Below are 22947 nucleotides of genomic sequence, written 5' to 3'. Positions count from 1 at the left end.
GCAGTTGAATCTTGTGTAGAGTCGATTATACATACTTATTTGAAAAAATAGTTCAATCTTACATTAGTTTTTATTTTCCTTGCAATTTGCCTAGTTCGTAAACATGTTTTTGTGTATCTTCTTATCTAATTGCCATTCCAACAGAACGCATTGTATTTCACACACACCTTCAACAACTGATTTCTAACAGCTGTTCGTGGAACGTAAATAAAATACAAACAAAATTTTTCACAATGGCATTTTGTATTGCTGTAATTGGCAAAGACGTAAGTTGTGCTTAATAGCAACTAAATAATAATATGTATTCTGTTATATCTCTATTAAATATTATACATTTAGAATGCTCCGCTGTACTTGGCCACATCGGATGTGGAGCGTGAGCTGGATCTGCAATATCATGTTCATGCGGCACTTGACGTTGTAGAGGAGAAATGTGTAATTGGCAAAGGAGCTCCCGAGTCCAAGGAACTCTATTTGGGCCAACTTTTTTCAACAGAGAACCATAAGATGTAATAGCTGATGGGTACAACAAAACTCAATTCCGTTAAAGAGCTACCATTTTTATTGTTTTAGTTATGGCTTTGTTACCAACTCCAAAATCAAGTTTATTGTGGTCATTGACTCCAGCAACATTGCAATGAGAGAGAACGAGGTGCGCGCGGTATGTGCAAGGGTTTCTTAGTGAGTATAGTTGATCTTAGCTATAGTAATTGTTTGCCTGTCTTGCAGATATTTCGTAATTTGCACATGCTTTACACGGATGCTGTGTGCAATCCTTTTTACATTCCGGGCGAGCAATTGACTTTTAAGTATGCAATAAATTAAAAAGTTAAATATGTAAATATATATAAAATTAATATATTCTCTTTTACAGAAAATTTGATCGAGCAGTGCAGAAACTAATGAGTGGCAATGTATAATGCTGTAAAAGAAGAGAGGATTGGAAATGAGGAAAGCAGTGATAGGATAAGAGTGGACATCGTTTAAAGCAAAGAGGAGAATGAAATAAAGAAACTTTGTATTCAACAGCAGAGGAAAGGAAAAATAGGGAAGGAAAATTGTACTTCCGAAAGTAAATAATATACAAACAAACCCATTCGGAGCTACTGCAAAGGATTGAAAGTGAAGTCAACAACAAAAAAGTTGATTGGATATAAGCGGAGAAGCATTGAATGTAAATAAATAAATTATAGGCGCCTGGAGAGGACAATATTATGCTGTATATTATATATACACAATTCGTCTTATAACTTCAACTATTTTATTCTAGTAAAGCTGTCTATATCTATCAAAATTCATTCAATAAACAGTTTGACCACACAACATATAACATAATTCCATATTTATAAACATTTCCATTATTCCTATGCTTAATTCAGATCTAATAGAGCAATTAAAGCTGATTTTAATAACAGCTTTTAAGCAGAGAGAATCGATATTTGTATTATTAATTAATGCATATATGTGTATAAATCATAAAAATAAATACTTACAAGGTCATTTTCAAAATTTAAAAAAAAAAAAAAAAATTGATTTTGTAGAAAATGTAAATTTTAATTCATGCTTAATGAGGTTTATTTAAGGAATATATTTAAGCTGACACAGTCGGTATAGCACGTTATATAAACCTGTTATTCACGTGAGATGATGCCGAAAACATCAAATTAAATTCAAATTAAATGTTTTGGTGTTAAGATTAAATAAAATATAAACATACTGGGCACACAGTAACTGAATTTTATTTATTTAGTTTTGTACAATAGAAAAATTAATAATTGATGACTGTCAAACGAAACTGATAGCAGCGAAAAAGATCATCAGTCAGGAGTGTACGACTAGAAAATACCCTCTAGACAGAATAGAGAACATTATATTCGGTACGAGGTTGTGCATGCAATTATTAAAAAAAAAGTGCAAAAAGCCTGAAAATCGAAAACCCGAACGATAAGTAATAACGATATAAATACCTAAAGGAGTCGGCCGTGCTTCTTCTCATCAAAAGTTAATATATATGTATGTCTATAACGCGTTCTTAATTAAGAAGAAAATACCTAATTATCTTAAAAATATCATTAAAAAAACATCAATAGTTATGAGATTCATATATACTTTGGTTAGTTGACAGTTAGTATATATGATATATTTAATTCGATTTCCGCTTCTTCAAAATGCCGAAAACTAGTTTTTATTTGAAAATCAAAAGAGTCAAGTTGAGAGGAGTAGATCTAATGATAAGTTTTTGTCTATTGCACAGACTTATTTACATAATCTAACGGACGAAAATGTGTATAAAAGGCGTTAACAGTCAGCGATCTGATATCAGTTACTCTTCTCGAGTCTCCCAGGAAACAACATGAAGTTCTTAGTAAGTGCTGCTTATTAATATATCATTCATTCATATCATATATAAATTATTATGTTCTCTTTCTTCAGATCGCTTTCGCCTGCCTGTTGGCTGTGGCCTGCGCCAATGAAAGTGCTGATGTCCTTTCTGACGCAAGAAAGCTCGACATCGAAAGCTTCGAAACTGCATTTAAACTCTCGAACTCGATTGAATCAGAACAAAAGGGTATTCTGGATGGTCCAAACTGGAAGGTTACTGGACAAAATAGCCATGTCTCTCCCGAGGGTGAGAAAGTTTACGTTCAATACGTCGCCGACGAAAATGGCTACAGGCCTGTTGACGCTTATCCCCCACTGCCAACCCCACCTCCAATCCCAGAGGCAATCCAGAGGGCCATTGATTATATCAAGGCCCATCCGATCCCTGAAAATCAGAACTAAGTTTTTCTGTTTTGTTAATAAATGAATATTGATATTATTGAACGAAAATATACTGAATCGTTTTCTTTTGTTAACGTAAGGAAAGCAGGATCTGAAAACGTTTTCCACTAAGCACAACAAATAATACCTCTATTCCAATTACTGATATTTCCACTACTGGAACAGATTCTCACTACTATAAAATATAAATATTTTCTTACTCTGTTATAATTTCAGCTTTAATATCTCCTTATGTTTTTGCTGTCTCCCCAAGCAATATGATAATGCACATAAATTTTGTGCATGTTTTAATATATTCTAATACATACATATTTCTTTTCCGTGATTGCATCTGATTTTGTTGCCAGCGACGTAGACTCTCAAAAAGAGTAAGGAAAACAAGTTTAACAAAAATGAATGCGTTGCCATGCAAATTAGTTTCAAATTACGATTAATGAGATTTTCGTTTTCGTTCGTGAACTTGACCTTTTCATATTTTTATAGGTCAGCTTAGCTGTAGAATATAGAAAATGTAGTAAACTACATTATGTAGATAATTCAAACACTTATTTGATTATTTCCATTTCTTTAAAGAAAATGGGTTATTTTCGTTTAAATGTAATAAAATATGTAATAAAAAAGAATTTAGTATAAGATTAAACAAATTTGAGAAAAAAATTGCAAGCTATTTCCGCTTTGTAATCATATTTATTTTGTTAAATTATTTCATACGTTTTATTTTTAGTTCTATAAAAATATAGGCTTTTTGAGTAGCAAGCTTTGGCAATCTGTTGGCGAAAAAACCGCTAATAAATATAACGTATTTATTAACAATACTTCATATGCCAATAAACAGAAATATGTTAACTACTAATGTTAACTAACATATCTTAGAAACATTAATTAATGATGTCAATGGTATATGTTAACGTACATTATTATGTTAACAAACTACTAACATGACCAACATTATTATGTTAACTTAAAGTTAACTTACATTACTATATCCACCCACTGTTAACTAACAGTGCACTCAAAGTCACCTAAAACAATTATTTTAAAGAAAAATTGTCGGTAGAATAGCTAGCAGTGCAGCTAACATTAAAAAATGTTTAGGTGCTCGTAGTAAAAAAAAAAAGATTTCTTTAAATTTACAGTGCTGCCCTCTAGAGTATGCAATGGAAATGCACTTTTCGATATCTCAGCACAAAAGTATGCAACAGTTTTATAGCAAATTTTTGTAGCTACTCCCGCTGCCCTCGGGAGTATGCAAGAAAAACACATTTTTGACATTACAGCACAAAATTATGCAACATTTTTATCTGTTGGTTGTGAACTTTGCTAAATGCAATGAAAATTAGCAAAGTTCACAACCAACTGAATGATAATAAAATATGTAGCATAATTTTATGCTGGAATGTCAAAAATGTGTTTTTATTGCATATTTCCGAGGGCAGCGGGAGTAGCTACAGAAATTTGCTATAAAACGGTTGCATAACTTTGTGCTGTAATGTCAAAAATGTGTTTTTCTTGCATATTCCCGAGGGCAGCGGGAGTACCTACAGAAATTTGCTATAAAACTGTTGCATACTTTTGTGATGAGATGTCGAAAAGTTCATTTCCATTGCATACTCTAGAGGGCAGCATTGTAAATTTAAAGAAATCTTGAATTCGCGATAGGGGAATTTGCGCTAAATTGAACTATAGACGCATATGGGTCCTGCAAAATCGAGTTTTGCGTCAAATCACAAACTGCCCATGGTATGTGCGCGGCTCTACTGTGCATAGAGACCTGAAACTGTTTACAGTGGAGGAACAGATTGGGAAACACACTAGCCGATATAGTGACAGACTGGCTAGACACCGGAGCAAAATACTATGCTAACTGTAGATTGCTGCAGATAGATCACTTAGCATTTTGCCACCAGTGCAAAGTGAATGCTGCTGCTGGCAACTAAAGCCAACATCAATTATCTGGCCAAAAGCTGAAGCGCTGGCGCGTCTGTAAAAGTGATCTTAGGCGATGATCAAGGCAACATTATTAACGTCAAAGCTGAAGTTCGACATCGTCAAATGTCAAAACAACAACAACTTTTACTCAGTGCAGGCAGTGGAGGCAGGCTTGTTTGGTGGTCGGACCTAGTCTGGTTTGGCCTGATCTTGTTTTCCAAAGCACGTAGCAGCTAATCGCATCAGCAACTCAAACAACTGAAAACCTATTGACGGAGTGTAAGCGAATACTAATTTTCCAACATATTGCTAAGAGAGCTGCCAAAACGTCAACTCAGACGCCAGCCGCAGCGCCAGCGTCAGATGTCGAGGCTGTCGATCATTCAGAGCTCGGTCATCAAAGTACATCAGCTGTGAAATGATTTATATGAATTGACCATGGCGGACATTAACATGCGAGCAAGGCAATGAAATGAGAAATAAATATTTACAAATGTTGTTATAATATAAATTGAAGTGATAATCAGTAAACATATTGATAATACAAATGATTATTATACTGTGGTAATTAATAATAATAATAAAATTTCAGAAACTAGATATAACATATAACAAATAACACGTCAATATTTGGCATATATAGATTTTGGCTAGATATACACAATGAATATATGTATGTAATATATATATGTAATACTGAAAAATAGTCCAAGATTACGGAAAAGAATTACCTTAATAAGAATCAATTATAATGTTATTTTCTTTATAGTAGTAGTCCAGCAGCTAATTAACGGAACAGCTGTCGACCACATCACTTCATATTCTTCTGTGACTAAATTATGAGGGCAATATTTTAGTGAGAGCATTCGCAACAAATCAAAACAAATGACCAATATGTCATATATGACGTCAAAATTGTCTCTTTTTCCCCAGATACTAAATCATAATTCAAACAAAATATTTATATAGATATGAATATAGGGGACAAACAGATATACAATATCCTAATGGTAAATATAAATCAATTAAGTTCCATTTATTATTGCCGTAAAATAGAAATGAAAAAAAAAGCAGGCATTAATTATTACTGCCGTTTAGAAAAGCTAAAAATTTAATTTTAAATTTAAAGAATTTTCGAATCGCTTATAAAATTTTTCGCTTCCTCTGCGTGTGCATGTGTGGGCGTCATTCTATGGATTTTGTTGATTTTTCTGAAATTATTGCTAGTGGGTAAATGGGGTCTATTAGAATAAGATAAGGGTATCAAATCGTGGCAATGTATACTGTATACATCTATGTATATGGTATATATTTTTATTATTTTTAAGGATCTCTCTCTCTCTCTCTCTCTCTCTCTTTTCCTCTCTATATTTCTGCCTGCATGCATTTTCCAGGGTATTTTGTAGTTCATCTAGACGACTCTTGCATGCTGGCCTATTATATGTGTGAAACCAATTAATTAATTCATTCAGCTATTTGATTATATGATAAAATTATCATGTTTTACAAAGCTTGTTTGTGTGTGTGTGAGTGTATGTTCCTCTCGCTGATTGATTCGCAAAGTAAATCACAGTGTGGAATGGCAATTGGGAATCTAATTCAATAATTATCGCGTGCCGTTATAATAATACACTGCTACACAATTCGATATGACATTTCGATTAAGAAGCTACTTCTATAAGGTTTCTATTAATATTTAATTATTATTAAAATATTCATTTTGATTCATTTCATTTAAAAATTAACTGTTCACGTTATATTATTAAGATAATTTACTTTTAATTTAATTTTTCATTAAATTAAACTTTGATAGGCTGTGCCTAATTAAGTAACTTAACTAATCTAACTAGCAATAAAAAGTGCTGCCAATTTTGTTGCATACTCCTGAAGCTCAATACGAGCTCAAGTGCTGCCCATGAAAAGGCAAGGGATTTTTTGTGAAAGTAAGGAAATTTATTTTTGTTAGCTGCAAACTGTAAGATGTAGATAAATTGCCTCCAGTGCTGCTCATTTCCACTTTGATCTTCTCGGTCCTTATCCAAGAACAGTTTTGTCCTTTTTTTAGTTTTCATAATAACAATATAATAATTATTTTCTTATTGTTCTGTTTCAGCATTTGAAGTTGAACGCGTATTGCCAACACTTTTCTTGCAGTGTTGTTTAAATATAATCGTTGTGCTCCACGTTAAGCTTAGCAAACCACTACAAAACAAATGGAAAAACAAAAAATAAATCCAAATTGTTCTTGCGGTGTGCCGGCCTGGCCAGCAGCACAGTAAACATGGCCAAATGCTCGATGATTTTACAGTGTTTTTCAAAATTTTTAAATGTATACACACACGCACACACACATATACTTATGTGGGTGTGTGTTGAGTGTGTGTATTGCGATTATTCTTGTTGTGCTCTTATTTTCGAAATACTGTTGAAAACCATAAATTAGCTTGTTACTTTTGGAATGCAGCATTCAGTGACGTGTTTTTGTGTGTGTGCGTATGCGTGTGTGTGTGGGTGGATGGCTGTGTGTGCTTTTAAGCATATCAAGAAATAAGGAACTAATTCAGTTGGGCGCACAGTCTTTAGCGTTGATCCGTCGGGTGAAGAACAAAGCAGAGCATCAAAAACTAAATAAATAAACATGGATGTGATTGTGCGTTTGAGATTATTCCAATAATTTGAAGGGCACATTCTGATTGTGTGTGTGTGTATTTCGATTTGCAGGATGATGATCTTACACCTGAGCAGATTGCCGTGCTGCAGAAGGCCTTCAACAGCTTCGATCATCAAAAGACTGGCAGCATACCCACCGAAATGGTTGCCGATATCCTGCGTCTCATGGGCCAGCCCTTCGACAAGAAGATTCTCGAGGAGCTGATCGATGAGGTCGATGAGGACAGTAAGTGAAGATTAACTACGATTTACTTTCAATTTGCCTCATTATACTCGCTCAAAGGGGTGAGAAGGGTATATTCAATTGCTGATGATCTCTGAGTTTGGTTGCGTTCTGGAACTTTGAGTGTCCTATACCAAAATTTATACTATTGAAAATTGGGATAATATTTGGGTTCTCTCTACAGTTCATCATAGCGATATCTTGATCATCTTCTTCTTTTTGATATATTTATTTATATTTCTATTCCCCTTTAGAATCGGGCCGCCTGGAATTCGAGGAATTCGTGCAGCTGGCAGCCAAATTCATTGTGGAGGAGGATGACGAGGCCATGCAGAAGGAGCTCCGTGAGGCCTTCCGTTTGTACGATAAGCAAGGCAATGGCTATATTCCCACCTCCTGCCTGCGCGAGATTCTGCGCGAGCTGGACGATCAGCTGACAGATGAGGAATTGGACATTATGATTGAGGAAATCGATTCTGATGGCTCCGGCACCGTGGACTTTGATGGTAAGATTTCCAACAATTAGCAGCTATGCAGCAGCTGTCAAAATATTAACAAAAGAAATACACTTGGCCAAATGCCAGATACAAATGACGGCCATGGCGACACCATTTGTCTACTTCCTCTCCATGCCTCCATCTCCGCTCCTATCTCTCGCTCTCTCTCTCTCTCTCTGTCTTTCTGTCTCTATTGTTCGGTTGCCCTTGTCTATTTCTGTACTCAGCTATTTGGTCGTCTATATCCATGGCTGTAATTTTATATCTCTATGTATGTACAATATACATTTCAGATTCTAATGTATCTCTTCCTCTTCTCTTTTACAGAATTCATGGAAATGATGACGGGCGAGTAAGCCAAACAGCTTTGCGCGCTAGCAACAAATCAACATTTCTACATTTTTACCTAACCGAATGCACAAGAGTCTAAAATAAAATACATTCATACACACACACACACAACCAAATATGTATAAATCTATTGTTGGTGATTGATTGACTGATCTAAGAACAGATCTAAAGGTCTTATATATTTAAAGCTATTAAGTTTTAAGGTTACACTTTTAAATTTAGCCATAAATCAAGTAGAGGAAATTCTTTATGATTATCATGTTAGCACGATTGATTGATTGAAGTATTGCTTTGATAAGTTAATACGATGCAATTTTTAGAAACTATGGAGTCAGAACTCAAACTGAGTTATATACATATATATAGACACCGCGGCTCAAGTAAGACTTTTGCTATTGATTGAGTGCTTCATTGATTGAACACTAACATGTATACTAAAATTATTTTTTAAAATTGCTTAGGCTATAGATAGAAACTCAATTTAGTTAGTTATAAGTGAAATAAAATAAACAAATCTTTAGAGAACTCGAATTGAAAGTACATTTGTTTGAGGCCGTGCAAAGCCAGCCAATCTCACAAGCTCAGAGCTGAACTGCTTTACGTTTAAGCCAAGCATTGCACAACTCGCGATGAGTTCTAATAATTGCATTAAAACTAATCAATTCTCAAACAGGAACTATTTAAGCTAACGGAAAACCCAGACTAAGGCAGAGATAGAGGCAGATGTACATATAGTGATAGAGATGGAGGCAGAGAGAGGGGCTAGGCAGGTCTATAGGCAGCGGCAGAGGCGGCGGCTTGCCACTTGCCTCACTCATCGAAATTGCATGACTCACGCGGGTCAATTAAGGTCCGCAAACAAATGATTATGAAAACAGCTTTGAGCTCTCATTGATCAGATATGCATTAACTCATTTGTGTGCTAATTCGGTGTTAATTTGGCAAGGCCAACGTGGCGTATGATTAACATCTGCACGCCCAGCCAGCCAGCCAGCCAGCCAGCCAGCTAGCCAGGCAGCATATATCACGTATACGCATTGTCTCCAACTGCGTGCAAATTCCTTTGCCACTTGGCTGACCTTCTTCGTGGGTTACTGAATGCTGCAACGGGCTGAAAGACATTTGTTGGCCAAAGCTGAATACTCTTACTGCGAGTCGCTTGGTCTAGTTGAAAAACTAGGCTCTAGCCTATATAATTGTTAAAGTATCGAAATTTTGGGTGCATATCTTGTTTTGTTTCTTTACTCCATTCTAAGTGTGTTTCTTTACAAGTTGTAAGTGTATTTGATATTCGTCTATTAGCTGATTCAACTTCTTTTGTCTTTTTGCTCTCGTGTGTCTCACAGTTTGTTGGCTCAATAATTGAATTGCAGCCAGAACAAATAAATTGGCCAAAATGCACTTTGGATGCAGCTTGTTGCATTGCTTGGGCGTGAATGGGCACAGAATGAAAGAACATATGGGGTATACTGGGCGAATAGATGCCCTGTGAAATTACAGGGTATTGCACGATCCAGTGATATATACATTGTCGATACACCTACAGCATATGCTAACTATAAATCATATATATGGTTGATATGCCTGATTTGTAGTATGATTACAGAGTATAACAGCTTCTCATATGTTACATATTATTATCAGTTATGCAAGGTAAAATATATCTCATAACTATATATTAGACATGCAATTCATCTACCCCATGCGTCACTTGGAATTACAGGGTAGATTCTGTGTTGCCATATGACAAATGTTGCACAAAACGACAAAGGAAAATATATATATTGAAGATGTTGACAACATGTGGCAAATGCTCGTCTTCAATTGTTGCTCGGCTGCCAAGTTTGCCAGCCTTTCTAAATCACAACAAACAGCAACAACAACAACTACTATAGCAACAACAAATAACGATTCTTCAAATGTCAATGTGCATTCCCTAAGTTGGTTACGCTCAGTTATAGGTATACACAAATATATCATGACTATACATGTATATGAATGTGGCTTGCATGCTAAAATGCTCTGTATTTATATGAAATGTCAGCAGAGAGTAGTTAGACTAAGTCCTATTTATACAAGAAGTAAAAGAGTTCTTCTTTAAACTTAGTAGTAACAGTTCAATTATTCCAACATTGGTTTTCGTTATTTACTAGATCTATCTCTTTTCTCTCAGCTTAGGGTATCTTTGTCTCAAGCACTCCCCTTTAGAAACACTCTCACATCCCACTTGGCCACAGATGAAGCCAAATGACAATATTGTGGCCAAAAACTTTAGCAAAATTTCGCGAGCAACTGCCCTTTGAGCTATTGCTGTTGCTGTTGTAACTAGTTGTTGCTGTTGTTGCAACTAGTTGTTGTTGCTGCTGCTGTTGTTGGGGTCAATATAATTTGGCAATTTTGTCGGCTGGCCGCAGGCTACATTTGGGTGTTGCTGTCGATATTAATGATATTTATGACCAGCGCGTTTTACAAAAGGTCAGACGAAATAATTGCTCAATATACATATATACATATATTTTCTTAAATTTCTAAACAGAATTTCAACGCCTCAAAGGGTCAGCGTGTAGATTTATTGACATCCGTTTCATAATGAAGCTGCAAAGTTGCTCAAATGCAATGAAATGATGCTGTTGCTGTTGCTAAGGTTGTTGTTGTTGCTGTTGAAAACGTGCAAACGTTTTAAATGGGATGCATTTGGAATGGGATAACTGAAAATGGGATGGGAGAGAGAAAGAGAGCGGGAGAGCGCGCGCGGCGAAGCGTTCAGCTTCGATTGGGCTTCAATTTATGAGCGCAAACACTTAACAACTGTTAGCTGGGCAACTGCCAATTGCAACTGACTAAATTAAAGATGCGCTCAAGAGTGAAGAGCGCAGCGGGTGTGTGGGAGAGAGCCATTCTTGTAGAGGATAGTGACGAGTGCGGAGAGTGGAGAGCAGGAGAGAGCGCTAGTTAATGCTATTCTTGTTGTTGATAGTGGTGAGAGCGCCCTAACTGTAAAGGCGTGAGGAGTGAGGGAGAGCGAGAGAGAGAGCAGCAGCTAATGCTATTCTTGATAGTGGAGACTGAGCAGAGTGGAGAGCTTGTAGCTGCTGCTGTTGCTGCTGTTGTTGTTTTTGCTGCTACATTGAGCAAACGCCAACACAATGGCCACAGCCGGAGACTTTGCTGTCGTGTCTGTCTCCCTTTTGGCATGCAATTGTTTTTGCCAGCTGTGCGGCACAACACATACACATGCATACACACACATATATATACGCTTGCAATAAATGCCATAAAGTATCAAAATCTCCGCTCAGGCACAGCCTCAGACTCTGCCTCAGCCTCAGCCTCAGCTTCAGCTTTAGCTTTTTTCGTTCATTCCATTCCATTCCATTCGATTGCATTTGGCGCCCCAAACGATCTCGTGCTGCATTTGTATAAAAGCCGAAGAACCTGCACTCGAATCGGCGCACAAGTTCCGTGACAATAGACGAGGCCACAACGACACAGCGATTCGCGACAGTTATAAATAGACTTTGAAGGATTCTCCATATTTGGATGCTACACAATTTGTGATTAGTATTTGTGCGCGTGTATGTGTGCGTGCGAGCGCTTGTGTGTTCCAGTGTTGTGCAATACCCGAAGGATACGAATTAATAATTTTTGTTTTACTGTTGCTGAAGCAAAAAAATGCAGCTGAACTTGGTGAGTTTGTAGGAAAGGGAATAATAAATAAAATAAAATGAATAAAATAAATAAAAATAATATAAAAGTACATTATATAAATTATATATGTATTCTCTCATAATTCGTTTCATATTAAATCTTAGTCATATTAAACGAATCTTCCATGAATTGTAATTGTATTCAACTAGTAGAAATATAGTAGAAATATGACAATAGGGTATACGCGACTACTCCTTTACACGACTAAGCCTTTATAAGCATACGGTTGGGAAGTAGATGTATATGTCTATAGATTTTTGATTAGACATTTCTATATTTAAAAAAATTTATATATTACAGATAAATTATCCTTATTAGAGGAGATTAAAGAATGCATACAAAACTAATATACCCCTTCTAGCTTTGCTTACACAGAGCATTTGGTTAAGATTGACAGGTTACGCTAAACATGTTTATTCTGTTCGTAAATTACATCATGAGCACAGCTGGCTAATTAACTTCGACTTCGACTTCCACAAACATTCTTCAAGCAATATGTAAGAGGCATATAGATAATGATATTAATCAAATTAAAAATCATAATTAAAAATTCTATGAAATTATACAAAAATAATAATAAAAGTAGTCGTTAAAAATAAATGGAATCTAATAAAATTTTTGTTAGTCATAAAAACAATTTTAAGTACATTAATTTGTAAAAATGTATACATACTTTATGTTAAGTTCATAATAATTAATTGAGGTCCGAATAAACCTGGATTAGGGATGCTCGCTTCTTCTTCTTAGCTGAGAAGCTAGGTGGCACTCAATAAGAGATTTAGATAACAGATGAAGATAAATGTAAACAGAAGTGAATGCCATTATTAAGATTAATATATATATATATATATATATATTATATTTTGTGTTTATGTGGTAACGGTAATTTCTTTAAAATTAAAAAAATAAGAAGAATTAGAACTTGAATTAATAGACAAATATATGTTCATATAAATATATTCATAGATATAACGTTCAGTTAGATTTTGTTTCACTATATCCAAGCTCAGCTTCTGTGAGGCGGTTCATGGATTTAATTTCGGAATATTTTTCCACTGCAAAATCATTTCGCGTTGTATGCGAACTTTTTGCCACCCGCATCAAATTCTCAGTGATTGCAACAGTCAAATAGTCTTCAAGTCTTCAATACGTTGCTCAATTGGGCGCAAATGCCGTTCTTTGCGGCACACGCAACGCGAAAGACAAAAGCCAAACGAAGTTGCTGCAACAACCTTAACTGCAACCAGCAGCTGCAACAGCGCCCAAAGATCTAAGACAAAACGCATAAATTAAAAGCCCATTAAAAAATCACAGAGCTGAGATCAGCATTTGCTTGATTCATTGATGAAAAATCAGCACGCAAAGTTGGGCAAGAGGCAGAAGCAGCAGCAACTGCAGCAGTAGCAACTGTAGCAGCAGCAACAGAAGTAGCAACTACAGCAGCAGAGACAACAGAATCAGCAACAGCAACAACTAACAGAAGTATAACAGAAACAGCAATATCGAGCAAAATCAGCACCAGCAGCAACATCAGTAACAGCAATATGAGCAACATCAACAGCAACAGCAGCACACGCAGCACCAGGAGCAGCAACATTCGCCAGTACAAATCATCAGCAACAGATTCTGACACATCATCAGCAACAGCAATATCATTCACAATAACAACAGCAATATTAACAGCAACATCAACATCAGCATTCAACAACGACAAGAGTAGTTCCAGTAGCAGCAGCTCCAGCAGCAACATTTGTAGCAATAGCAACAACAACAACAGCAGTTGCAATAACTGCAGCAGCATTATTAGAAACTATAAGACAAGCATCATCGACGTCTATATTAACAGCCGTAGAAGTAACAGCACAACAGCAACAGCAACAGCAGCATCATCAGCAGCAACAGCAGCAACAGCAACAGCAGCAACATTATTAGCATGAGCAGCAACATCCACAGCTACAGCAACAGCAGCAACGACATCTTCGTGCACGCCCCCGCCCCCTTTTTTTGGTATTTTAGAAAAGCAGATCAACTTGGCTAAGATTTATACAGAGTTGACCCAATTAGCACACAATTTGCAATTGGCTTCAATTATAAGCGAGGCAAAAACTTGGGCAGAGGACGAGGATGGGCTGATGCTGCACAGTTAGTCACGAACTGGTCGAGCTGGAGAGCTCTCGAGGCAGCCGAGGCAGAGGCATGCCCCACAGCAACTGTGCCCAACTGTGTCCAGCTAAATGTCAAATATATCAGTTTACTCAATATTTCAAATATATTGATTTGATTGAGGCTGTCTATACAGAGTCGCCCATAGAGTTCTTCTTCTTCTTCTTGTCTCTCGCAGCCAATTAAAGCTAAGCACTTTAAACTTCAACTTGACACTTGACTAAGGCAGCAGCTCTGCCACTTGCCACATGCCGCTTGCCACTTGCCACTTGCTACTTGCTGGAGATGCTTGCTTAACCTTCTGCTATTGCTTCTTCTCAATGGTTCACACGCTGCGGCAATTGCAACTGCAACTGCAACTGTAACTGTTGCAGCAAATATCAGAGTTCGTTCAGCCTTTCCCATACATAATATTTTCCCCTCTTCTTCTTCTTCTTCTTCGTTACATTTGGCTTTGATGCCTTTGTCGATTGTTTAAGTAGTTGTCTTTAGTCTGAAGAGCAGCGATAAATGTTTTAATAGCAACTGAGACAAAACGTGAGCGCATTGTAAAACTTTTGACTTCATGAATTTGTTAGCTAAAAAAAATTTTTTTTTTTTTGATATGTTAATGGATTTTTTTTAAATTTTTTCTTACTAAATATTTCATTCATAAACAAGCACCGTCTATCAGGTAGCTCTGCCTGTCATCTGCCATGTTTTGCATGTCGGCAAACAATTTATGAATCGTGTGATTCATGCGGTTCAACGCCGAGCGTGTCTCTCCGTAGTTGCGTTTTGACATTAAAAGTACATTTGCTAGTCTGCATGTTTAACACTAAGTTATCATGAGACTTGCGTTGAGTAGACTATTTTAAATAGAGTTGTCTGCTAATAGACAGTCTGCTAATAGTATCCTGAGTCCATTGAAAATGAGGGTATCATGGTTTTGTTTGATAGTTGAATATAATTTGCAGATTATACTGAAATGCTTCTTAGATGTATGCTCGTCACGAAGCTATCCTGAAGCTTAGGTTCATTTTAAGTCATGCACCTTAAGTGTAAGAGATGGGGCCTATTGCTAAATTTAAATATAGTTTAGGTTTCCTTATCACTACTACTTAACGTGAAGTTAGTCGTAGGCTAAAGTGCATTGTAGGCTCCATACTTAACTCTTTAACTACAAGCTTGCATGTCTATGAACTGTTTAGGCATAAGTAATGATGTTCTAAATACATGTGCCCATCTGTCAGTTACCCTGTAAACAGCAGCCGAGCCCAATGGGTATCCCCTAGTAATCAACTTTTATTGCTTCTTAAGAGCCAGACATTTGACTTTTGTGTAAATCTTCTTACACATCTGGCTGGCTGGCTGGCTGGCTTGTGGGGCAGCCACGTCGCTCCGCCCTTTGGGTAAAACGTGCATCACGATGGCATATGGGTTATGCGGCTGTCAGACGCTCCACTGAGAGCTTGCCATGTGCTATGCACCGCTGAACTGTTCGCCGCACCACTGAGCCGCATAAATTAGTAATGTCAGTTGGCTGGCTGTGTTTAATCTTCCATCTCTCATCTCTGTTGCAGGCGCTGTTGACGACGCTGCTGGCGCTGACGCAGGCGGCGCGACTGGATAACAAATACTTGCCACCGCCAGCGAATGCAGCCAGTGCGGGTGGTGGTGTTGGAGCGGGTCTGCAGGGACCAGGTGGTGGTGGTGGTGGCGGCGGCGGTGGTGGCTTTGGCGGTAGCAACAATGGACTGGGCGGCATTAATAACGGACTTGGTGGTTTCTCAGGGGGTGGTGGACCGAGCAGACCAATTGGTGGTGCTCCGGCGCCACGTCCAGCTGCACCTGCACCACCAGCAGGCGGGCCACCCATACCCATTCTATCGTTTGTGAACGAAAACGATGGCGATGGCAACTATCGCTTCAGCTACGAGACGGGCAACGGCATCAAGGCTCAGGAGGAGGGCACCGTTAAGAACAAGGGCTCTGCGAATGAGATTCCTTCGGTAATGGGCTCCTACACCTACACCAATCCGGAAGGAGAGCTCGTTGAGATCTCCTACACAGCTGATGAGAACGGCTTTGTGCCCTCTGGCGCAGCTCTGCCCACTCCACCGCCCATACCTGAAGCCATTGCGAAGGCCTTGGCTGCTCAGGGCATTTCTCCGCTTCCTGGTGGTGGCTACAGTGGCGGTGCAGGTGAGCTTACTAGTTAGTTGGCCATCGTGGAGTTAAGTTTCCATTAATTTATATTATCAATCTCTACAGGTGGTGCTGGTGCTGGGGCCGGAGCAGGAGCTGGCGCTGGTGGCTATGGAGGAGGCGGCGGACGCGGTGGAGATGGTGGGGGTGGTGCAGGTGGTGCCGGGTCTTACGGTGGAGCCGGTGGTGGTGCAGGCGCTGGAGGATATGGCGGCGGTGCTGGTGGTGGCGGAGGCGCCGGTAGAGGCGGTGCTGGAGCAGGCGGATTCGGTGGTGGTGCTGGCGGAGCCGGTGGCGGTGGAGGCTTTGGAGGCGGTGCCGGTGGTGCTGGAGCTGGTGGTTATGGTGGTGGTGCTGGTGGTGGTGGAGGCGCTGGTCGTGGAGGTGCTGGAGGCGGTGCTGGAGCTGGCGGATTTGGTGGAGGTGCTGGTGGAGCAGGTGGTGGTGGAGGCGCTGGACGAGGAGGCGCTGCTGGAGCTGGCGGATTCGGCGGAGGTGCTGGTGGAGCCGGTGGTGCTGGAGGCTTTGGAGGAGGTGCCGGCCGAGGAGGCGCAGGTGGTGCAGGCGGTGCTGGAGCTGGCGGCTTCGGCGGTGGAGCTGGTGGTGGCGGAGGTGCTGGTCGCGGAGGTGGCGCTGGAGGTGGCGCTGGAGCCGGAGGCTACGGTGGAGGCGCAGGTGGTGCAGGTGGAGCTGGTGGATTCGGTGGTGCAGGAGGTGCCGGTCGCGGCGGAGCTGGTGGCGCTGGAGGCTTCGGTGGTGGTGCAGGCGGCGCTGGCGGTGGTGGAGCTGGTGGATTCGGTGGCGGCGCCGGTCGCGGAGGTGCAGGAGGCGGTGCTGGTGGCGGAGGCTACGGTGGAGGCGCAGGTGGTGCAGGTGGAGCTGGTGGCGCTGGAGGTGCTGGTCGTGGTGGAGCAGGTGGCGCACCCGGATATGGCGGTGGTGCCGGCGGAGCTGGTGGAGCTGGCGGTGGCGCTGGTCGTGGTGGTGCACCAGGTGGAGGTGGCGCTCCTGGCTACGGAGGTGGTGCTGGTGGAGCAGGTGGCGCAGGAGGTTTTGGTGGTGCTGGCGGTCGTGGTGGAGCTGGAGGCGCCCCTGGTCGTGGTGGTGCGCCGGGAGGAGCAGGCGCTCCTGGCTTCGGTGGTGGTGCTGGTGGAGCAGGTGGTGCCGGAGGATTTGGTGGTGGTGCCGGACGAGGTGGTGCTGGCGGTGCCGGTGGACCTGGTGCGCAATACATTCCTCCTGCTTCTGGTGGCGGTCGTGGCAATGGCGAATTCGATCCACAGACCGGCTACATCTATTAGAGCGCTAAAGATGAAGACGAATGAAACCTCAATGCAACGCATTCTGCCGCTAATTACTCTTAGTACTTAGCTCATAGAAAAGAGTTTCGCTTCTAAAAAATCATTCCAAAAGAATCCTGTCTTTCCAAATTAAGACTTAGTTATAAGCGATATAGCTAAGCTATATTTATATTAAACGATATTACTTAGATGTACTTTGAATAATAACAATTGTTTTTAGTTAAACAAAGTTGCAAGTATTAAAAGCTTTTTTGAGCAAAATAAAATCTTAAGAAAGTTGAAGCAGTCCATGGCATACTCTTAGGCTAGGAATTATTAAAGAATTGCATATTCAGTTCGCCTGTTGAAGTCTCGATTATCTAGAGTTTTCACTTTCCGTACTCTGTGTATATTAATTATAGCTAGACAAGTTTCTGCAAAACTGATATTCAAGGTTTTCTGTGTGGTTATTGTCGATCCCTCTATGAATTTCATCTTAAATACCAGCTGAATATAAATGAGCTAACATGCAATTATTATTGTTTACTTCAAGGGTTGGCTGCTCTGTTAGTTAACATTGCATATAACATGATTGATACATCATAAAAAGGCGTTTTAGATATGGCACGATACTCATTCACTTATTGTTAACATAATGATGTTAACTAACATAGAAAAGACAAGGAACTCTGTTAATAAATAGAAAAAATTGCCTAAAAGTTCTTAGTCCACTAAAAATATCGCTTGCCTCTTAAATATTCGATCGAATTTGAAGAAATTCTTCAATGAAACACAAATGTTTTGATTTTTTATAGGCGCATGTATATATCATGCATTTGAATGCGACTAACTCGACTAATTCGCAAATAGATTTATATAGATATATGTATAAGTATATGCAGATTATTGAAGTATTGCTCGATCAATTAATTATTGCTTGGATGACTTCTTGAAGCGTCTGTTGAACTGGTTGTAGCCAAAGGGATCGACCAGCTGGTTGGGTCTGCCGCGCAGCTGCTGTGTGATCAGCGCCTGTTGCTGCTGCTCATTTCGTGGATCCTTTTGCTGCTGCTGCTGCTGGTTGAGATTCTGTTGCTGTTGTTGGTTCAGATTCTGCTGCTGTTGCTGGTTCAGATTCTGCTGCTGCTGCTGCTGCGGCGTCAAATTGCCGCCCAGGGGCTGACCGAACTGGCCCGCATACTGAGCTGGCAGATTGCCGGAGAGCAGGCTATTGAATGGCTGATCCGGTTGGAATTGTCCGGAATTTTGGAAGTTGCGCTGCTGTTGTTGCTGCTGCTGCTGGAGTTGCTGCTGCTGCAGTTGCTGCTGTTGCGGCGTCAATTGCTGGCCGGGGCGAAATCCCTGTGCGCCTGTGGGCAGTTGCCTGAAGGGCGTCTGATACGGATTCAGATTCGGGTTTATCACGCCCTGCTGGTACGGCTGGGCGCCCACAAAGTAAGAGGGCGTGGCGGGAATGCCAGTGCCCTCGGCTCGAAAGCCATTCTCGTCGGCAATGTAGCGCACGGTAATGGGCGTGCCCTCGGGTGAAGTATACGAATAGGAGCCCTGGATGACCTGGAAAGAGAGAAGAGAATTTCAGATTGTCGGGAATTATGTCTATAGTTCCCCTAAGTCCATGTAGTTCTATTTGCATTAAATGCTCACCTGCGCTTCCACACCTTCGCCATAGCCCAGATTCTTGACGTAGCCCTGCGCCTGAGCCGTGGTGCCATCGGCAGCTGCATAGCCGTAGGAGAAGCTGCCATCCAGATTCAGATCGTTCTGATAGGCGGTAATCGGCACATAGTTCTGCTGCGCATACTGATTGTAGCGACTGTACGGATTCGGTGTCAGCGGATTGAGCGGACTCAGAGGAGTCAGCGGATTGGCCTGCACTGGGAACAGACCCTGCCCAGGTGGCTGTTGCCGTTGGCGTTGAAAGGGCGGCGGCGGTGGCTGTGGCTGCTGCGGCTGCTGTTGCTGCTGCAGTTGGCGCTGCTGGAAGGGCGTCTGCTGGAACGGTGCATTGGGCAGCTGGGCGTGGCCAACGGCTATGAGCACACAAAACACTAAACACTGCGAAATTTGAAGAAACAAGAACAGATTCTCAGCACAGTTTAAGAGAGAGTAAGAAGAATGCTAGAGAGAGTGAGAGAGAGAGAGAGTGAGAGAGGGAGGAAGCTGAGCTTAGCTTTACCCGCATTTAAGCTGTCGACGTAGTCATAAATCTCGACGGGAAAAACGCTTAACAAATTACACGCTCGATAAATTTGACGTTTCACTCACACGCTGAGTGTGTGTGGGCGGGATGTAGAAACGGGTAACGGAGTATCGGAATATCGGAGTATCGATGCTGCTGCTGCTGCCACTTGAACTAGACTGCAAATGCTGCAACTGGGGCCAGATCTATTTATACTTCGCTTAGCTTGGCAGCCAGCCAAGCTCAACCAAGGCAGGCCCTAAAGCGCAGCTCGATCATAAGAATCGCCGGCCGCCCAACGGCAACGTCTTCCTGTCCAGTCCACTCGCTGGCTAGCTGGCTAGCTGCAGCCAGCATATGGGCAGCTGCCATATCTGACCAACTGCTGGCTTGATCTTGATTTTGATCTTGTTATACCCTGCATGCATTATGAATGCGTGGGCAAAGGGCATACTGTCTGGGTCGCACCACATGGCAGTCGGAATGTAATTTATATTACAGTAAGTATTATTGTCAGTATATTCTATATTAAGTTTATTTTAACAGAGATTTTGCTTTTCATATATATATCTATAAAAATCGATTAATAATATTATGCTTCTTTCTTATATCAATAATTCACAATAAACAGATACTAAAATGATGAGTGAGTTTTCCCCCAAGAATCGATAATTATCAACTATGCATTTACTTCTGTTTAATTAAATTAATATCAATATATCTCAAAGACATCGTAGCATACTCCAGCTGAATACAGGGTATCACAGAGTCGAACATTGTCACATTCGATTTGCTGCCGGGCTGTAATTTATCTACATGCGAATCGTGTTAACAGCAGCGACTGACGGCTTGCTGGTTGGCAGCTTTATTGGTTTTTTATTGGCCATTGACAGAAGGACAAACGAATTTCCAGCTGCTATGCGCAGCTATATTTATGATGTTGCATCTAGAAGATGCATGCCCCGCCAGCCACATACATAGATTGCCGTATGCAAATTTCTATTCACTTTTTTCGCCCCTCGTACATCGATTCTTTTGTTCTTAAGGTGTCTGTGTGAGTTATGTGCTGATGTGTGCTGTGTTTGTTTTTGTACTGCTCCCGATCGCAGCTGCAGCTAGGCTTTTGGGTTTCTGGGGCTGCCATGGCGTATACGCAACTTTTTCCAATGGTCAAGGTTGGCGATGAAGCAGTTATTGTGATGGTAAATGGTAATTGGTTATTTATATGGATAGAAGTTAGTTTTATGTTCTCTATATATCATGTTCAGCTGGACTGAGGATTTTGTATAGTCAGGAGTTTTTTTATTTCAGCTAAACTTCTCTGGGGACTTCCATGGCGTATACTTAATCTACTCATGCCGAAGTCAACCTCTTAGCTAGCTAGTCTTAATGCTGCCTTATTACCTTCATTTCTGGTGCTCTAGATGTATGTAAGCAAAGCTTTCACAATTCTGTCTTAAACACGGCGTATACGCAATTATCTGTCCTATGGTCAAGGTAATGTTGAAGATGATATGTTAATTAAGTTGGTTATCTGGCCAGAAGTCTCTTCCATAGATAAGCCTGTGAATTCTGTCTGCTTCGCTACTCTTGAGCCTCTTCCATTGTCTGCTCATTCACATTCAGCATTCATCATTTACCATTTACCATTTATCATTGCTCATTCGTCATGCTGTTCATGTTGAGGTGTTGCCCCGATCCATTCAGTTATGATCTGTTCTGAAAAGTCATTTATAACTTAAGTGCTCGACAGTAATGCAATTTTTACATTTTTAATGCGTTCTCGCCTGCAATTATTACAATTTTTTTTTCTTTTGTTTTCATCTCATTTTTTCGAACATATCTCGCTTCATGTTCTGCTCGCTAACTAATTGAATATGTTAATTTTTATGAGGTTGTTGTTTTTTGTTGATGTTGTTGTTGTTTCTTCGTTCGATATGCTTTTGGCAAGGTCAAAGCTACTGCGGCGAATAGATGTTGCCTGGAAAACAACACGAGATTTTTAAGCGATGTCTCATGAGGGTGCGGTTGGGTATTAGACAATGTTGAACTATATTATAGTATATTTTTCTTCTTTTTTCAAGTGTTCGGAAATTGTTTGTTGTTAATCTTTTTTCAACGAACTATTCGCTTTTTTGCTAGATTTTTTGGCGACGCCTAAAAGTATGTTGTGTAGATATGACAAAAATTAAGCTTTTTAGGCATTAAGCCATGAACACATTTGAGTACCCTGCATCTATGTATATAAGGAATGCTTAGCTATAACTTTACATGGTTAAGAATCCAAGAATTTTGTGTAATACATTATGTTATAATGCTTAAAATCGTTTAAAATAGAAGAATTTTGTATAATACTACTGAAATATTTTTTATAATAATAATATAAAGAACTTCTTCCACATACACCTATTTATCTATTATATTTATATTTACCTATTTATATTTATATATAAATAATCATTAATTTAATTCGTATAATGAAAATTATTGAAAATATATTTATATTTTGCTTGTGATTTTTTTCATTAATTAGTTAAAATCTTTTTATGCAATTTCTATTATTATTACCTCTGATATATGTATATATATCCTATTTATCACAAGGTTACCAACCCTGAGCTCCCATTGCTATATTATTGTCTACATTGTCAAATGCTCAAACGATTTAAAATAAAATATTCAACCCCATATTTGTTATCAATTTAAATACAATTTCTTTATGCAAACATTTCGCTTGCTAATTTTTGTAGACATAAATAGTTTTGCGAGTGCGAAATAGTTTGTATGCTAATTTGAACAAACGATGAAGAAGCAGAGAGGTAAAAGAAAATATAAAAATATAAGTAAATAAATGTTGCTCGCTTGGGAAACAACTTCGATTCGTGCCGGCGAGGGCAGTCGCCTCCTCGCTTCGGCAATATTATTAAATGATCTGCCGAGTCCGAGGCACTTGGC

The 22947-nt window shown here is 39.8% G+C and overlaps 5 protein-coding genes across 8 annotated transcripts; 4 read left to right on the top strand and 1 right to left on the bottom strand.

Moving 5' to 3' along the window:
• The first annotated feature begins 93 nt into the window (after positions 1 to 93).
• Positions 94 to 1731, top strand: LOC108654271 (trafficking protein particle complex subunit 2-like protein). The gene is made up of 5 exons (XM_018105448.3): positions 94 to 266; positions 340 to 509; positions 574 to 661; positions 730 to 809; positions 875 to 1731. The coding sequence occupies exons 1-5, from the start codon at positions 234 to 236 to the stop codon at positions 918 to 920; spliced, it is 417 nt and encodes a 138-aa protein (XP_017960937.1). The 5' UTR covers positions 94 to 233; the 3' UTR covers positions 921 to 1731.
• A 500-nt stretch (positions 1732 to 2231) lies between these two features.
• Positions 2232 to 2832, top strand: Cpr47Eg (Cuticular protein 47Eg). Its single transcript, XM_018103572.3, has 2 exons — positions 2232 to 2365; positions 2434 to 2832. Exons 1-2 carry the CDS (start codon positions 2354 to 2356, stop codon positions 2782 to 2784), a joined length of 363 nt encoding a protein of 120 aa, XP_017959061.1. The 5' UTR covers positions 2232 to 2353; the 3' UTR covers positions 2785 to 2832.
• Positions 2833 to 7218: 4386 nt separating this feature from the next.
• TpnC47D (Troponin C at 47D) lies at positions 7219 to 8570 on the top strand. Of its 2 annotated transcripts, none has more exons than XM_018103209.3 (4): positions 7219 to 7363; positions 7435 to 7609; positions 7861 to 8112; positions 8431 to 8570. In XM_018103209.3, the coding sequence occupies exons 1-4, from the start codon at positions 7352 to 7354 to the stop codon at positions 8457 to 8459; spliced, it is 468 nt and encodes a 155-aa protein (XP_017958698.1). In that variant the 5' UTR covers positions 7219 to 7351; the 3' UTR covers positions 8460 to 8570. The 2 variants fall into 2 exon arrangements, with proteins under 2 accessions (XP_017958698.1, XP_089117737.1); XM_089261611.1 differs by having other exon boundaries at positions 7236 to 7357.
• A 3205-nt stretch (positions 8571 to 11775) lies between these two features.
• Positions 11776 to 18089, top strand: Cpr47Ef (Cuticular protein 47Ef). Of its 3 annotated transcripts, none has more exons than XM_030382101.2 (4): positions 11776 to 12141; positions 15888 to 16509; positions 16579 to 17187; positions 17386 to 18089. In XM_030382101.2, exons 1-4 carry the CDS (start codon positions 12127 to 12129, stop codon positions 17811 to 17813), a joined length of 1674 nt encoding a protein of 557 aa, XP_030237961.1. In that variant the 5' UTR covers positions 11776 to 12126; the 3' UTR covers positions 17814 to 18089. The 3 variants fall into 3 exon arrangements, with proteins under 3 accessions (XP_030237961.1, XP_089117734.1, XP_030237956.1); XM_089261608.1 differs by having other exon boundaries at positions 11777 to 12141; positions 16579 to 16935; positions 17008 to 18089; XM_030382096.2 differs by having other exon boundaries at positions 11778 to 12141; positions 16579 to 18089.
• A 502-nt stretch (positions 18090 to 18591) lies between these two features.
• On the bottom strand, positions 18592 to 20166 carry Cpr47Ee (Cuticular protein 47Ee). The gene is made up of 3 exons (XM_018106972.3): positions 19990 to 20166; positions 19458 to 19868; positions 18592 to 19367 (listed from the first exon to the last, which is right to left on the bottom strand). The coding sequence occupies exons 1-3, from the start codon at positions 19993 to 19995 to the stop codon at positions 18723 to 18725; spliced, it is 1062 nt and encodes a 353-aa protein (XP_017962461.1). The 5' UTR covers positions 19996 to 20166; the 3' UTR covers positions 18592 to 18722.
• Between the last annotated feature and the right edge of the window lie 2781 nt (positions 20167 to 22947).

The sequence above is a fragment of the Drosophila navojoa genome, chromosome 5 (genome assembly GCF_054131105.1).
Source record: "Drosophila navojoa isolate 15081-1374.11 chromosome 5, UAZ_NAV_1.0, whole genome shotgun sequence".
In the NCBI taxonomy this organism is placed as follows: Eukaryota; Metazoa; Arthropoda; class Insecta; order Diptera; family Drosophilidae; genus Drosophila; species Drosophila navojoa.
This window is presented reverse-complemented; position numbering and strand designations above follow the sequence as displayed.

Excerpts from the sequence above, each read along its gene's own strand:
- TpnC47D (XM_018103209.3), top strand. Across the intron at positions 7,610-7,860 it reads CGATGAGGTCGATGAGGACA|AATCGGGCCGCCTGGAATTC; the intron begins GTAAGTGAAGAT and ends ATTCCCCTTTAG. Across the intron at positions 8,113-8,430 it reads CGGCACCGTGGACTTTGATG|AATTCATGGAAATGATGACG; the intron begins GTAAGATTTCCA and ends TCTCTTTTACAG.
- Cpr47Ee (XM_018106972.3), bottom strand. Across the intron at positions 19,368-19,457 it reads GCGAAGGTGTGGAAGCGCAG|GTCATCCAGGGCTCCTATTC; the intron begins GTGAGCATTTAA and ends CTCTCTTTCCAG.
- Cpr47Ef (XM_030382096.2), top strand. Across the intron at positions 16,510-16,578 it reads TGGCTACAGTGGCGGTGCAG|GTGGTGCTGGTGCTGGGGCC; the intron begins GTGAGCTTACTA and ends CAATCTCTACAG.
- LOC108654271 (XM_018105448.3), top strand. The coding sequence starts at position 234 with ATGGCATTTTGTATTGCTGTAATTGGCAAAGAC. Across the intron at positions 267-339 it reads TTGCTGTAATTGGCAAAGAC|AATGCTCCGCTGTACTTGGC; the intron begins GTAAGTTGTGCT and ends TTATACATTTAG. Across the intron at positions 810-874 it reads GGCGAGCAATTGACTTTTAA|AAAATTTGATCGAGCAGTGC; the intron begins GTATGCAATAAA and ends TCTCTTTTACAG.